Source organism: Gekko japonicus, unplaced genomic scaffold (assembly GCF_001447785.1).
Source record: "Gekko japonicus isolate JY-2015 unplaced genomic scaffold, Gekko_japonicus_V1.1 scaffold923, whole genome shotgun sequence".
NCBI lineage: Eukaryota > Metazoa > Chordata > Lepidosauria > Squamata > Gekkonidae > Gekko > Gekko japonicus.
Genome location: NW_015171530.1, coordinates 359,644 through 374,334, shown reverse-complemented (window position 1 = coordinate 374,334; position 14,691 = coordinate 359,644). Strand labels below are relative to the sequence as shown.

The window sequence follows — 14,691 nt, the reverse complement described above, 5'->3', positions numbered from 1 at the left end:
CTGGTGGACCTCCTGGTGGCACCTGGTATTTTTGGCCACTTTGTGACACAGAGTGTTGGACTAGATGGGCCTTTGGCCTGATCCAACATTGGCGTCTCTTATGTTCTTAAATGAATATTTGAGGCAAGCTGGGGGCCACCACAGAAAAGGCCATGTCTCCGGCCAATGCCCAACCCCGGAGCCAAAGGCAGCCAAAGAAGGACCTCAGAAGCCATTTCAGATTGACGTGAGATTTTGTACTGTTATGCTTTAATTTCATAACCTACTTTGAGCATTGCTTTTAAATGAAAAGTACAGCCAGAACTCATCTAAATAAATAATACTCCTTCCTTCATTACAACTTCAATACAAGCGGAGTACAGACAGTGCTTTCAGAGCATCCTCAAACAACAGTCCCTGCAGTGTCAGAGCAACGGCCTCTATCTGGCTCCACGGAGAAATCTGGGATGGGCTTAGGCAAGTCAGAGTGTGTTCACGGCTTGCAAGAGCACAGCGGAGGGGGAGCGTTGTGAGGTGCAGACGCGCGTCTCCACTGATCCTGTGTTGAGAGGAGGGGATTTTTCCAGGGCCAGATTCTGGATGGGAATCCATACACCATCGGCTAAGCAAGGAATTGACAATCTGGAACTAGGCCAGCGTCAGCATACCCTGACCTGGGATAGGTGAGAGGGCCCAGAGCCTCCTGCCACACACACACCCCTCCTACCTGCCTGCACATCCTTCCCTCCCCCACTTGCTTGCAAGCACTCCACCTCCTGTGCTCCTGGCAGCCCAGGGCAGAGGGCGCGGGTGCAATGTTCCCTCTAAGCTATGGAGCCCTGTGAGCAAAAATTCTACTTTGTGAGCTACTGGCCTTAAAGTTGTGAGCAGGAACTTTGGCTGCTGCATATGTTAGTTTGCTCTGGAGCCCTCCTTCCTGAGCCGAGACAAAAATGTGTGAGCTGGAGGCTAAAAACCTGTGAGCTACCTCACACTAACTCAGCTTAGAGGGAACACTGCGTGGGTGGCGTGAGGGGTGCTCTGCACAGTCACAACAGCGCCACTCCCAGCCTCGCACACCGCCCAGCGCTCCTGAGGAATGGGGATGTGGGTGGCTGTGAGCACGGGTGGGGGGAGAGGTCAAGAGCAGGCAGGGGAAGAGGACAGGGGAAGGTGGGGGGGGGTACATGGGAAGAAAGGAGGGAGATGTGTGGGCAGGGCTGCTGGTGGTGGGGCACGGGAGGGGAGCCATGTCTGCCCAAAGCCCCTCAGAACCTAGAACCGGGCCAGCACTGGAACCCACGGTGCTCACTTGGAACCTTTGTCTCCGATACACACGGACAGAAAACACACAGAACTACTTTGTTAGCTGACACCAGGGGTCATTTCCTGCAGCAGCGCACAGGAGCGGAGCTCCGGCACTAAAGAGCCCAGGGGGCGGGCACAGGCAACAAGCCCCACCCCCTGCTCCCAGCAGCCCTCAGTCAGAGCAAGAAGCAGCCAGGTAAGCTGCAGAGCTCCCCCCGGTCCAAGACAATCCAATGGCACCTTTAAGACCAAGTTTTATTCAGGTACAAACTCTCCCTCCTCTGCGAGGATAGATCTGCACGTCCGTCCCCCCCAATAGCTGGCAATCCAAAACAGTCCAGTGGAGCCTGAGCGGTGGCTGCTGCCTTCTGACACACTTCCGGTGATGTCAGGGGGTGTGGCATATGCAAATAAGTTATGCTAATGAGCTCCTGCACCTCTTTTTCTACAAAATGACCTCTGGCTGACACACATCTCTCACCATAATCCTGCATTCATGGGACTCTGCCTCCATTTTGGATGGAGACGAACACCCTCCGCGAGGGAGGGTACGGCTGCTGAGGCCAAGAGACCCAAGCGTCAGCAGCAAGCAAAAGGCAGGGCAAGAAGCAGCCCGGCAGGGCTCTGTTGGGACCGAATCCAGCTCTGCCTGACAGCCCCCACCCCCCGCTTCCGAGCAGCCACTGATGGGGCCATCAGACAGAAGGCAGGAAGCCGCCGGGCACCCCTCTGTGGCGCCTGGGGCCAGCCCCAGCTGGGATCCCTCCTCCCTCCGGCTTCCAAAGGCCATCGGCGAGAGCAGAGAAAGGGAGGGTGCCCCCTCCATCGAGAGCCTTGAGTGCTCTGGCAACAGTCATTATTTTACTTTTTTGACATGGAGGGTACGGCTGCTGAGGCCAAGAGACCCAAGCGTCAGCAGCAAGCAAAAGGCAGGGCAAGAAGCAGCCCGGCAGGGCTCTGTTGGGACCGAATCCAGCTCTGCCTGACAGCCCCCACCCCCCGCTTCCGAGCAGCCACTGATGGGGCCATCAGACAGAAGGCAGGAAGCCGCCGGGCACCCCTCCGTGGCGCCTGGGGCCAGACCCAGCTGGGATCCCTCCTCCCTCCGGCTTCCAAAGGCCATCAGCGAGAGCAGAGAAAGGGAGGGTGCCCCCTCCCGCGAGAGCCTTGAGTGCTCTGGCAACATAGTCATTATTTTACTTTTTTGACACGGACCACTTTTGAGAACCCTTCATAGTAAAGGGCAGTAGATTTTTAAAAAGCACACAACGGACGTGGAATAGGCCAGCGGTGGCCGCCAAAGAAGGGTGTCCGGGGCGGGGGGGCAGCTGCCTTTGGTCAGGGGGAAGGGAGGCGACTCGAAGACAGGCTTGTTTCAGCAGGCAGCTGTTCTGCCCTGAGAGCGGAGTTGGGAAACCCAGCAGTGGCACGCAGGAAGGAGGCTCGGAGAGGGCCGGGGGAGTTACGGCCTGCAGGTGGGGGCTCCAGGGATCCTGCACCGAGCCCGGGAGAGTCTGGGGGCTGTGGAGAGATGGCTGTGACCCCCAGCCATCAAGCAGGGCAGGAGCGTCACCCTCCAACCTGGCTGAGCTAAAATGCTCCAGCGCTAACAGAAGAGATTACAATAAACGTGGCACAAACTTCCCCAGCAGCTGTGAGTTACAACCGGCACTAAGGTTTATATGCCCCTGGGAAAGACCCAGCTGCCACAAGGACAGGATAATGGGACCCCCTCCTCCAGTTCAATGGATACCACACTCCGGATGCCAATGTAGCCCATCTCCACACAGATGGAAATAGAGGCACCTTCTACAATACCACTTTTCAAATGATGTTCCGGGGACCCTTAGTGAGGGACTGCTTAGTAAGGTTCCCGGCCCCAAAGGTATCCGGCTGGCCTCAACCAGGGCCAGGGCCTTTTCAGCCTTAGCCCCAGCCTGGTGGAACTCTTTGCCGAATGACATCCGTACCCTGTCTGATCTGTTAAAGTTCCACAGGGCACGCAAGGCTGAGATGTTCCACCAGGTTTTCGATTGGGGCGAGCGACGGTTTCCTACATCTGCCCGGCACCCTCCCCTCCTCCCAAAAATCTGAATGCTAGACAGGCCATCTGTTATTTGAATGTTTAACATGTATGTTGTTTGTTTAATATTGTATGTTTAAGGTTTTCATTGGTTTTATAACTGTATGGTGTAGTGGTTAAGTGTGCGGACTCTATCTGGGAGAACCGGGTTTGAGTCCCCACTCCTCCACTTGCACCTGCTGATGTGACCTTGGGTCAGTCACACGCTCTGGCACAGCTGTCCTTGAGAAAGAGCAGTTTGTGTCAGAGTTCTCTCAGCCCCACCCACCTCACAGGGTGTCTGTTGTGGGGAGGGGATGGGAAAGGAGTTTGTGAGCCGCTCTGAGACTCCAAGTGAAGGGCGGGGTATAAATCCAATCTCTTCTCTTCTTCTTGTAAACCGCCCTGAGCCCCACGTAGGCGGGGAAGGGCAGTTAAGAAATCCCTAGTAATAATAAATAAATCCGGACACTGGCATCTGGAGACTGGCAATGGCAGAGAAGCCTTCCTGGCAGGGGGCCTGCCCGCCACCACTAATCTGCCCCTGAAGGCACAGCCACAATGGACCACGTCACGGCAGGATCGCTTTGCGTGAACTGATGGCACACCTAGAATATGCCCCAGAGTCCTTAGCGAGGCATAGAAGCTCTGTGGCTGACATGTTAAGGCAGTGAGGATGCCTGGAAGCTAGGAAACTTCAGCACTGCTGGACAAAGAACCAGGGCGCCACCAAAGCTGCTAACATTATACCCCAGGCCAGCTGCCATACATACATAAATGAAGGCACCCAGTAAGTGTAAGGAGATCTACCATAACTGTGGGTATAAGATTGCCGTGAGACTTTTGGCAGCTCAGCCCGGGTGCCGGGACAGCCTGTCGCACAACCTGGGCCCGGGCACTGACGTACCTTGATCACCTTCTTCTGCCCGAGTTGTGGTTTGCCGCTGGAGTCCACCGGATCACAAATGACACAGTACTGGCAGCTGTTGAGGGTGGTGATGTCCACAACGCCCAGCACTTCCTCGTAAACGTCGGGGATGTGGGCCTCCGTGTCAGCCATGGTGACCAGCCACTCTTCCCCCGTCTTCCTCACCACTCCCTGGGAGTCCTTGAATGTCTTGGTGGCCCGGAGATGTAGCGCTTTCTTCAAGGAAGAGATACGGCAAGGGGTGTTAAAGCGCAGGGACACCCACTGGGGATCTTCCATGGAGATTCAGACAAGCAACCTGCAGCTTCCTTGCAATACACAGGCGGGAAATCGTTGCCACGGCATTAAGATCTGCAGTGAGCGCTCACGCCACCAGCATGCTCAGACACCCTTGCAAACACCAGGTCCAATGCAAGACCATTGGTTATAAAGCGATCACCTCGGGGGAACCAAATGCTGGCCTGTGTCCTGTCTGAGGAACTCCCATCTCAAGAGGAAGGCTGGTCTAGGCCCAATAGCAGCTGCAGGAAGCTCTCTTCCAGCTTACCTCTTTGCTGGAAAAAGAAACTCTGCTTGAACTCTGCAGAGGTCCATCAGTGGCTATTAGCCACAAGGTATAGATAGGGACTCTGGGGCAAGTGATGCTCTGTCATCTTGGTGCTTGGGGGGGTCAACAGTGGGAGAGCTTCTAATGTCCTGGCCCTACTGGTGGACCTCCTGATGGCACTGGTATTTCTGGCCACTGTGTGATACAGAGTGTTGGACTGGATGGGCCTTTAGCCTGATCCAACATTGGCATCTCTTATGTTCTTATGAACTGCCATTTGCCCAGGGATTCAAAGACAAACGGGACCATGGTGTACGAACAACAGAAGACTATAAACATTTTGCATACATGGTGTTTATAGTCTTCTATTTGTCCAGGGATGGCAGAGGCAAGGTGGAAGGGCACCTCCATCACCAGCCAAAGGCTCCAGGAGCGTTTCCCTGTGTCCATCCAAAGAAGAACACCATTACAAAGAAAGATCGGCCTCGACCGCAACGGGATACATACAAGCGTTCCCTTTGTTCAGGCAGGCAGCTTCAGAGCTCCCACTTCTGCCTTTACCATCCTCTCCTCTTACATGTTGTCGTTACCTTTTTAGTTCGTAAGTCTGAGGGCAAAGGCCCACATTTCTTTACTATTTATTGTATTTGTAGTCCGCCTTTCTCACCAAGGCTCAAGGCAGCTTACAAAACGCAGCAGGAACGGCGTGAGACATAAAATGGGAACGCAAAGTTAGAAGGAAATACAGTAAGAACACACCAAGACTCAGCATAAGAAATGCAAAAACCGGATGACAGAAATTAGAAAACAAGGCCCTAAATACAAGATATGCATACAATAAACAGTGCCATAAACTATAACCCTTGCTCCTTTGTGAAAGCATCCTCCCAAACGATTCCATTTCACTACAGCCTATTCCCTTTACAAAAATGCTGATACAGTGAAATAAAACATGAGCCCAGGGGCACCTTTGAGAGCCGTGGTATTTATTCCACTGTAAGTCTTTGAGAGTCAGAGCCCATCAGACGCACAAAGCACACATTCACTTGTATACAGAAGTAGGATACAACCAGCTTTTCTGCAGGTGAACAAGGAAGGAGGTATTCCCTTTGAATCCTCAAAAAAAAGCTATGCTGGGGATCATAAACAAAAGCCATATGCGACAAGAGATGTAGCATGGAGGGAAATTGGGAGAGACTGAGTGAAAAAACTGGCTGGATCCAACCTGCGCGGAGGGAAAGTGGGCGGGGGGGGGGGGGGGATGTTACAAAGAATGGCTGGTATAAAAACTGGATCCAATCCAAAGAGTTTATGGTGCAATCCTAAACAGAGTTATGCCCTTCTAAATCCAGTGGGCTTAGAAGGGTACAAGTCTGTTTAGGTTTGCACTGTTGGAGTGAGAAGGAGCCACTCACAACTGTTAGACAGGCAAAGTAGGATTAATGTAGTATCTTGGGGATCACCCACCCCGAGTGAACGGATTGTTCTGCTGGATGGGGCTTGCTTGACAAAAACAGGCTGCTCTAACGCCTCCCCCCCCCCACTTCAGTCGGGTATATAAATGAACTGTCGCAATGGACTAAAACAGGGTGTCCAAACTTGCTTAATGTTAAGAGCCACATAGAATAAACATCAGATGTTTGAGAGCCGTAAGACATGAACACACACGTTTTTATTGAAAAATATGCAAAGAGACAAATGCCTTCTCTGAGCCAAGCCAGTCTGCCAGTGTGGTGGGGCTTGAAGAACACATTTAAGTTTAGATGGGGAGGGAGGGGAGAAAAAGAGAGTGAGATGGAAAGAAAGAAAGATGGAAAGAAAGAAAGTGGAAAGAAAGCAAATAGATGGGGGAGGGAGAGGTGAGAAAAAACTTTAACTTTAAATGTGTCCTCCAAGCCCACCACACCTCCACAGTGGCTGGCTTGGCGAAGGGATTTAAAGAGACAAAAGCCTTCTCCAAGCTGGCCAGCAGGAGATGGGGGTGGCAGTTTTGAGAACGCATTTAAAGTTAAAGCTGCTTTCTTTCTCTGCTCCCCCCCCACACACACACACACTTCAAGCCTTCCCAGGGAGGGGAAGACTGGCTGGGGAAGGGAAGACCGATCAGGGAGCCATGCCCTGCTGGGAGCCACATAATCAGTATTCCCTCTAAGCTGAGCTAGTGTGAGCTAGCTCACAGACTTTTAGCCTCCAGCTCACACATTTTTGTCTTCGCTCAGGAAGGAGGGCTCCAGAGCAGACTAATTTATGCAGTCGCCAAATCGCTCACTCACAACTTTAGTGCCAGTAGCTCACAAAGTAGACTTTTTGCTCACATGACTCCACAGCTTGGAGGGAGCATTGCACACGATACATGTGAAAGAGCTGCATGTGGCTCGCAAGCCACAGTTTGGCCACCCCTGGACTAAAACATCAACATAACTGATAAAGTGAGGCCTGACTCACAAAAGCTGGAATCAATTCTGTAAGTCTCAGAGATGCCACCAGACTCCTGTTTTATTTTCCTGCTACAGACTAGCATGGCTGCCTGCCTGGAATTTACTCCTGTGTTGCTTTAGGAAAGAAAGAAGTTACTCCCACCTAGCCAATGTGCAATCCGTTATAGACAGAGCAGCCAAGGAGTCAGAAGTGGACAGTATTCCCACCCACAAAACTGTGGCACGTGGCCCATTCTCTGCAGCACACAGAACTTGAGCACCACAGTTCAGTTTTATCTACCACGGTAAGAGAGAGCACACTGCCCCCCCCGGACTCTCTAAAGGTAGATTCAGGTGGGCCAGCCGTGTTGGTCTGAAGCAGCAGAACAAAGTTTGAGTCCAGCGGCACCTTTAAGACCAACAAAGTTGAATTTAAGGCATAAGCGTTCATGTACATGCACACTTCTGAAGAAGTGGATCTGAAGAAGTGTGTTTGCACACAGAAGCTTATATACTTATTATCAGGGGGTTTTTTGTAGAAAAAGTCCAGCAGGAACTCATTAGCATAATAGGCCACACCCAACAGCAGAAACTCATTAGCATATTAGGCCACACCCCGGACAGCACCGCTCATTGGCATATTAGGCCACACCCCCATGTTACCAAACGTGTGCTTATCCAGCCACACCCACCTTTTGCTTCTTATTCTGTTTACCTTGTTTGTTGTCCACACCCGGGGCTTTTTTGTAGCAGGAACTCCTTTGCATGTTAGGCCACACTCTCCTAATGTAGCCAATCCTAATGAGTTTCTGCTGTTGGGTGTGGCCTATTATGCTAATACGTTCCTGCTGGGCGTGGCCAGCTCGGAAGCCAGCTGGAACTCCTTTCCTGTGCGTTCCTGCCCCAAAATAGCCCTGCTTATAATTAAACTCTGTTGGTCTTAAAGGTGCTGCTGGACTCAAACTTTGTTCTCCCTAAAGAGGCATTCTCCCACCCGCCACTAGGGGCAGCAGACAAGAGGCTCACCTTCTCAGTCAGCACAACGGCATCCACGGTGTCAACCACTTCCTCAAAGACGCCAGGCAAATAAGCCCCAACCCGTTTCACCAGCCACTCCTCACCTGCCAAGGGAAGGTAAAGAGGAGATCTATCAGGGGGGGGAGAGAGCCCTTCGGAGGGCTGTGGGAGGGGAGAGACAGAGCAGGTACCTGTCACACGTTTATTCTTTTCTCTGTCCATGCACTCCTTGCGGGCCTGAAGTCTTATTGCTTGGTTGGGCCGAATGATGGTGGCTTGGATGGTCTCCACAACCTCGATCTCCTTGCGGGGGATATAGGTGCCTGTGAACAATAGAGGCACACGATGAGAGCAGGCCAGGCCTCTAATCACACCGGGCAGAAAAGGAACCGATCGCTGCCTACCAGGTCCTTCAAACAGCCATTCGTCACCAGCAACGTGTTTCCCATACTGGTCATCTTCAAAGTCCAGAAGAGCTCTGAGATAGAGGGCTGTATTAGCTGAGACAATCTGCAGAGGCGTGACACTCTAGAGAGGGAGAACAACGGAGGTGTCAGGCAAAGGAGGTCCTGGAGGCAGTCCCAGGAGTCCAGTCCAATAGGCAACCTGAAATCACTACACACACACACACCCAGCATGGTGCAAGGACTCCACCGCTGTGTGGAGAAGCTTATTCGAGCCTATACCTTGAATAGAAATTTGTTGGGTCTTAAACGGTCCACCGGGCTCAAACGTTATCCTTACCTGCTGCAGCTCCTCTCCTGGGTACAAAGGGAAGGGATCCTGGGACAGCCGGATTTCCAGGTCAGCGTGTCTCAGCCGCACCTGCCCCACAGCATCAAACTGGACTGCATTATCGGCTCCCCGAACCACCGGATTGAGGATGATGCAGTAATGGCGTGGAGGGACCATCACCATCTTCATTGGGGCAAAGACAATCCTGAAACGGGAGGGGAGGAGATCGAACAGGCAGCTAGATTCTCAGGCTTGTAGGTTCACTTTCGTCGGGAGGAGTAGTAGATCTGAGCTCTGAGCTTTCTGCCAGGGCAGACTGATGTCCTTCATGAGAAGTCCTGCAAACACTGGTAGTAAGGTGGCTTTCTCTAAGACAATGTTTCCCATCCTGTGGGTTGGGACCCAAAAGTGGGTCCCGAAGCCTCTGGAAGTGGCTCATGAGCCAGTCTTCACTTATGGCCACGCCCTGCCCTTTCCATTGCTCTCTTTTTGTATTTTGGAAGCCAAAATCTGGCCCTAGAAAACAGTACATTAATTGGTATTTTTTTCCCTTCACTACATATATTGTTGATCAAGTAAAACGTGTCCTGACGGTTACTAGAGTGAGCTTCTGAGAATCTGAGGGGGGATTAGAGGTGGTCAAAGGCTGGAACATAAACCTCCCTATGCAAAGGCTATGTATGTCAACATGTTACTTGCTTGGGGTTTACAGTAGGGGGTGGGGCAGCCACGCCCTTTTGTGCAAAGTTTGTTGGATTCTCCAAAGCACCTGGTTAGCTGCTGCAGAAAATGGAATGCTGAACTCGATGGGTTCCATGTCTGCCTAGGAGACCAGAAGACATTGGGCCAGCCCTGGCTGGCTCACCACACCAAGTAAATTTGGACTTTTGGTTCACCTTACTGAAAAGGTTGGGAACTGCTGCTCTAGGAAACTCCTCCTAGGAGGCTACAGGGGTGTAGCAGCTGGGGGGGGGGGTAGACTAGGATTTGGGAGACCAAAATTCAAATCCCCACTCTGCCGTGAATCCCAGGCTAGTCACTCTCTGCCTGGCCTACCTCACAGGGTTGGTGTGAGGAAAAATACAAGAGGGGAGGACAATGCACACCATCCCAAGCTCTTGGGGGGGGGGAATGTACTGAATAAATAAATATCAGCGTTGTAAAGGTAACTTCAATCATGTGGAAAAACCTAATCAGAAGGAAAACATTCTCCGGACATCAAAGGAAGAAAGAGAAAGTGCATTTGGGCTGGGGGAGAAAAATTCCAGGCAGGAGCAGTAACAGTATTGTGGCTTCCCTTTGCTTTTCACCAGCTATGGGAAAAGGGCCCCAAAATTCCATTGAGGCTCAGACCCTGCTGGGCATCCATATCACTTCTCCAAGTAGGGATGCCAACCTCCAGGTGGGACCTGGGGACCCCCTGGAATTACAGCTCCTCTCCAGACTACAGAGGTCAGTTCCCCCTTGGAGAAAGTGGATGCTTTGGTGAGTTGTGCCCCACGGAGGTCCCGGTCCTCCCCAAGCTCCATCCCCAAATCTTCAGAAGTTCCCCAGCCTGGAGCTGGCAGCCCCTCCCCTGCCGGTGGTGGCCGAGGGGGAAACCTGGCAACCCTATGGGGTCCCTCCCTCCCTTCAGCTCACCTCTCATTGTCCTGCCTTATGTAGGTCTTGGGACCCATTTCCACTCGAGTCACATTTGAGTTCTGGTCCAAGACGTGGATGTAGTGATAGGGAGGGATCCGGATTATAGATTCGGCTGCCATCTTGTCTCCCGAGGGCGTCCAGGCGCAGGGAAGTCCCAGCAAGTGATCAGAACTCTGAAGACACAGGGAAGAGGCCGCCGCTGGAGGAGGAGAGCTTTCTCTGACTCATCTCCTTCCCCCCCCCCTCCCCCGACAACGAGCAGGGCTAGGAGGAAATCTGTCGGCACCTTTTGTATCTGCCCCTGATCAACTGTTTGCACCTCCTGACACCTGATCCTTTAACAAACAGAGCGACCCAATCGGGCAGGTTGGCTTTTAACCCAAAGCTAACACGCCCACGCCCTTCAGGGACTGGGCAAAGGCCCCACCCAGCCCCACGCCGTGGAATCAGGATAGCGGGGTTAGCAACCAAACCCATGAGGACTACGCGCATGACAAGGTTCAGAGCCGCGGGGATCCCCGCGGGCGGCCCCGCAAAAGCACAAATCACAGGCTTGAGGGAAGGGAAATGTTGCACCTCGATCTCTGACGCAGAAACACCCCGAAGACCTTTCTCACTGTTGCACAAGAGAGTCCTCCACCCCACAACTCCTTGCAACTAATTGCAAATCTGAGCTCTCCCTTTCTCCTGGATCGCTGGTGCATCCGCCGAAATCAGATTGTGAGAAAGCTCTGCGGATCGAGGTCACGCCAGGTTCCCCGTTCAGACCGGGGGGGGGAAGGGTCGGTCGCCGATCAAGGGGTGGGAAAACTTACCAGGCAGGCAGCTTGTTGGTTTTGTTAAGAGTTAAAAAGACTGGCCGGGAATTCCCCAGCAGCGCACAGTTCCCGGCAGAGGAGGAGCGAAACCGAGAGTGGCGGAGAGGCTGGTTAAAGTGAAAGGGGCTGGAAAGGAAGGGATCGCGCCGCGTGAAAGACGGCCAGAGATTATCAAACCGGGGAAATCATCCGCCCCCAAGTCTGGAAGAAGAGTGGCTTGCTTATGCGTAGTTAGAAGCGCCTTCGCAGCCATCGTAGACTCCATTCAAAGGAGGCGGTGCAGTTAAGCATAACGGCATGGGAAGGAGGGGGTGTTGCTGGACTGGTAAGCAACCAGGAGGCAAATCGAGAGGGGGCGCTCGTTCCAGAAAGGAGTTGCAGCGGGTAATGCGCTTTACCTGTTGAAACGCTGCCTAGCATGAAACTCAAAAAAGATGGAACGAGCGCGCGCGCACACACAGAGAGAGAGGCATATACAGATGCTTGGGACTGTGACTTTCACTTGCCCATGGGCGTATGGACATATGTGGTCATTTCTCCTTGGTCCATAAGGAATTCTTTCCACGGGATTGTAGCTAGGAGGAGGGTTCTGACCTCAGCGGCAGAGCACACCCTTCCCCTGCAGTCCTCCAGTCCAGTCCCTGCATGGCCAGTTGCAGGATCTCAGCGATACCGAAGACCACGGCTGACCAAAATAAGAGAGTGGCTGTCCATCACAGCGGAGAGGCTAGGAGTAGAAGGACCAATAGCCTAACAGAGGCTTGTAGCCACAATATTTATTGTATCTTCACTATGTCTTTCGGATAAAAATCGGCTCCTGGAGGAATTAAAAGCCAATACAATCATCCGTTAAAGTATCACTTCACAGGTACTTGGCATGCAGGTTCAATCCCTGGCTCAATCTCCACTCCAGGCACAAGGTTCGGGTGGGAAGTGACGTGAAAGAACTCTTCCTGAAACCGGCAAGAGCCACAGTCTGTCAGAGTCGATAATAGGGACCTGGACAGGGCAGCATCACTCAATATGAGGCAGTTTTATATATTCATGTGGTCTCCGGGGGGGGGGGCTACTTGCCAACAGGACAGGGTTCTTGACGGGGTGCTTGTAACAGTTGCAGGGCAGCTGGTGTGTCTTTAACACACAGCCGGTTCGCACTAGGGGAGATAAACATTTATCTACCAATATGAATGCTGACTTTGATAATAAAACTGCTTTTAAGTGTAGTGTAGAGCTCAGACTACGCTGAGATAAACGGGATTCAACCCCCGTCACCTATGAAGCAAAAGAACCCGCTGCACAGGTACAGACAAGACCCAAATCCAGGGGGCGGGGCAAAAAGGAATCTTTTTTTTAAAACCAAAACTTTTTTATTTTTTCAATATAATTTACAGTCATAAAATATTGCAAGGGTTGTTAAGGAATCTTTCAGTCTGATGCACACACCATTCCCATAGTAATACTAGCCTCCATCAAAGGTTGTTGTAAGGATTACAGAGACAATGGCTGTGGCCACACATGATAAATAATCCACTTTCAATGCACTTTCCAACTGGATTTTGCCAGTTCACACAGTAAAAACCCGTTGCAAAGTGCACTAAAAGTGGATTATTTAGTGTGTGTGACCGTAGCCAATATATATGAAATTATGTGAACACTGGCAGGTTTTATTAGAAAGCTGGAAATACCCAACGATTGGGCTAGGGGGCTTTCTAACTAAACATTTTAAAATGAACTTTAATTGAACATCTACAATTTAATTTTCAGGCTGGAGAATCCGGTATCAATGGAAACCCTGCCTCTTATATTGTAGATCCTAGTCGTTGTTTGTTTTTCGTCTTCTCAGTCTTTTAGCGCAGTCTACTTTATGCACATATACACGATTAGAAGCTGTTGGCTGCCCTCCGTGCGCATGCGACAAACACGTCTGTAGTTCGCCATCTTTAACAAGCACACGGATGGCCCCCGATAATTTGCCTGGGCGTCAGTCGCCGCGCCGCACATGCGCTGTAAGCGTCTTGGAGCGGTGAGCCGCAAGCCGCCAGAGGCGCAGGCGCCCTAATTTGTTTACAACATCCTTGAACTATCCGGGCGCGCGACACACCCAGCCAGCGAGCTGTACTGCGCACGAGCGTATTGTTTTCGCAGCCTCCGCATCGTCTATGCGCGGCTCGCTGTTACACCCCAGTTCTTCCCAAAGCGCATGCGTAGTTACCCTCCCCCGGTTAAAACTACAGCTCCGCTTTTCGCCTTCCCACTCCGCATGCGCATTGAGAAAAGTAGTCCTCCAAAACTGTGAAGGCTTGGTGTTTTGTTGTCACTTTCGGGTGCTTTTTGGCCCCTTGAATCTTCAGGAGGAGCAGGCGGCCGGCGGGCAAAAGGAGGATTGTACGAGCAGGAAAGGGTGTATGTGTCATTTTCGGTTGTCTTGCTGCTAATCCGTCAGCCATTTTATGTTATGCCTCAGCTAGCTGTTAACGAGGAACGTGGTAAAGCTTCCAGACGGGTAGCCGTGTTGCTCTGTTGCAGCAAAAATAAACAGGAGTCTTGTGGCACCTTAAGGTACGTGTGCTGCAAGACTGCTGTAATTAGGTTTAGGTTCCTGGCCACTAATTTGAAAGTAAGACTGCACTCCGTAGCATTTGCTTTCCCGTATGCATGGAATAGGGTGGCAATTCTATGTACACTTAATTAGAAATACGCTTTAACACTTCTGGCTTCCAGAAATAGTACTTCGGAGTCAATATGCACACTGTATTATGGCTGAACTGTATTATGCGTAATGCTACTGCCGCAGCGGCCAGGCTCTTGATTATGCCAGTGGTTACAGCAGTTGGCTAATTCCCATATTTTGTCGTAAATGACCATTTGGATACTTCCTGCCAAACTGGTGGCAATTTCCTGACCCTCGCTTTTGTCACTTTAGAAGAACACATTTGTGGATCTTAATTCTTCACCTTAATTTTTTTTTTAAGTTTGAAGCAATTGTGAAAGACAAATTGTAATCAAAGGTGCTGGTAAATCTACCTGGGCCTAGGGTTACCAGCCTGCAGGTGGTGGCTGGAGATCTGCTATTGCAACTGAACTCAGGTGACAGAGGTCAGTTCTCCTGGGAAAATGGCCACTATGGCATTGTGCACCAAATCCCATTCTTCTCAGGCTCCACCCAAAAAAATCTCCAGCTATTTCCCAACCTGAAGCTGGGCAATACCTAGCCTGCTGTCACCTAGACACTAGTA

At 51.5% G+C, this 14,691-nt stretch overlaps 1 protein-coding gene across 1 annotated transcript in view; it reads right to left on the bottom strand.

Annotated features, from left to right (window-relative positions):
- MVP (major vault protein) overlaps positions 1-11,757 on the bottom strand; it is a 30,091-nt gene extending 18,334 nt beyond the window's left edge. The window contains exons 1-7 of the mRNA XM_015419565.1: positions 11,453-11,757; positions 10,635-10,810; positions 9,003-9,198; positions 8,663-8,786; positions 8,450-8,581; positions 8,268-8,362; positions 4,257-4,493 (exon numbers count right to left, since the gene is read on the bottom strand). Of these exons, the coding sequence (XP_015275051.1) occupies positions 4,257-4,493; positions 8,268-8,362; positions 8,450-8,581; positions 8,663-8,786; positions 9,003-9,198; positions 10,635-10,756 (906 nt within the window). The 5' untranslated portion in view covers positions 10,757-10,810; positions 11,453-11,757. The remainder of the gene's footprint in view (positions 1-4,256; positions 4,494-8,267; positions 8,363-8,449; positions 8,582-8,662; positions 8,787-9,002; positions 9,199-10,634; positions 10,811-11,452) is intronic.
- Between the last annotated feature and the right edge of the window lie 2,934 nt (positions 11,758-14,691).